Below are 1,345 nucleotides of genomic sequence, written 5' to 3' on the forward strand. Positions count from 1 at the left end.
GGTATGCATTTTAAAACTTATGAATTATTTATTTATGCAATTTTCCTTTTAATATTTTCTGATCACAGTTGACTGTGGGTAACTGAAATCGAGGGAAGTAAAACAAAACAGTGAAAGAGGAGGGTGGGGAAACCACTGTATTACAGGATGCAGCCCAAGTCCTGAATGTTGATAATAACCTCACATGTGCTTTGTGCTTTTTCCCCTGTCACCTGCCAGGGGTGGGATATCCAGGAACCTATACTATTCGTGATCGTCAACAGATGGTGTGGGTGCTGGAGGGAGAGTCTTTAATCGCAGTTCCTTCTAGCAACAATGTCAAACCTGGTGAGTGACAAAGTTTGCCTCTTAAAGGGATACCAACTCCACTGGGGATGGGGCTGACCTGTATGAGCTCGGCTGTGGCCTCTCCTACTTCTGGGCACCAGCTCAGTGTCCACAGGAGGGCAAGAAAGGACAAGGCGGTTCCCTCCTGCAAAGGAAACCCTGTACCTAGAAATGAGGAGTGAGGGATGGGCAGTTCTCCTTGGCCAAAGAAAATGTCTTCAAGGAGACGGTGTTGTCCATTCAGTCAGCAGCCAACCTTTTCCTCAGAGCTTCTCTCCCTTAAATGTCATCCATTGCTACCCATGTCCTCAGATTAAATTCCTTCACCTTCCACCACCAAACTGCATACTCTTCTGACTTGGTGTCCTCTCCTCTGGTAACAGGAGAATATGTCTTCCTCCGATCAAGGGTCAACCATGCCTCATGAGGCTGTGGGAAGAAGTCAGTGCAACTCAGCTCTTTCCCTCCCCCTAGGATTCAGTGTTTGATCCCATCCCTCTGTTCCCTGCATATCCCACCTTGGTCTATCTATTGGGTCTTTTCTGTCACTGACAAACATGCTCTGATATAATATTTCCAAGCTTAATACTAAAAAGCTCTTCTTGATGCCCACATTTCATTCCTACCGTCATTGTTTTCCTATATACAACTGACCATGCTATATGCCAACCACAGGCCAGTGTGATGAGCCCATACTGCCTTATGAATCTCAAGGTTATGCCAAATGTCACCTAAGTGAAGGAAGCCACAAGATATATAGAAGGAGCTCAGTCCTAGTCCGTTTGGCTCAGTGGATAGAGAGTTCGTGCACTCACTGAAGGGTTCCAGGTTCGATTCAGGTCAAGGGCATGTACCTCAGTTGCAGGCTTGATCTCCAGCCTTGGTCAGGGCATGTGTGGGAGGCACACAATCTATGTGTCTGTCTCATATCAATGTTTCTCTCTCTGTGTCTCTCCTCCCTCCCACCCTCTCTAAAAATCAATGGGAAAATACCCTTGGGTGAGGATTAACAAAAAAA

General features: G+C 46.2%; 1 protein-coding gene across 1 annotated transcript in view; it reads left to right on the top strand.

Annotated features, from left to right (window-relative positions):
* Positions 1-219: 219 nt before the first annotated feature.
* The window catches only part of IL36B (interleukin 36, beta), a gene marked incomplete at its 5' end in the record, with an annotated part of 3,005 nt that continues 1,879 nt past the window's right edge, over positions 220-1,345 (top strand). Inside the window, 2 exons of the mRNA XM_005859419.2 lie at positions 220-327; positions 802-809. Coding sequence (XP_005859481.1) covers positions 220-327; positions 802-809 — 116 coding nt within the window. The remainder of the gene's footprint in view (positions 328-801; positions 810-1,345) is intronic.

This window comes from Myotis brandtii, unplaced genomic scaffold (assembly GCF_000412655.1).
Source record: "Myotis brandtii unplaced genomic scaffold, ASM41265v1 scaffold1259, whole genome shotgun sequence".
Classification (NCBI taxonomy): domain Eukaryota; kingdom Metazoa; phylum Chordata; class Mammalia; order Chiroptera; family Vespertilionidae; genus Myotis; species Myotis brandtii.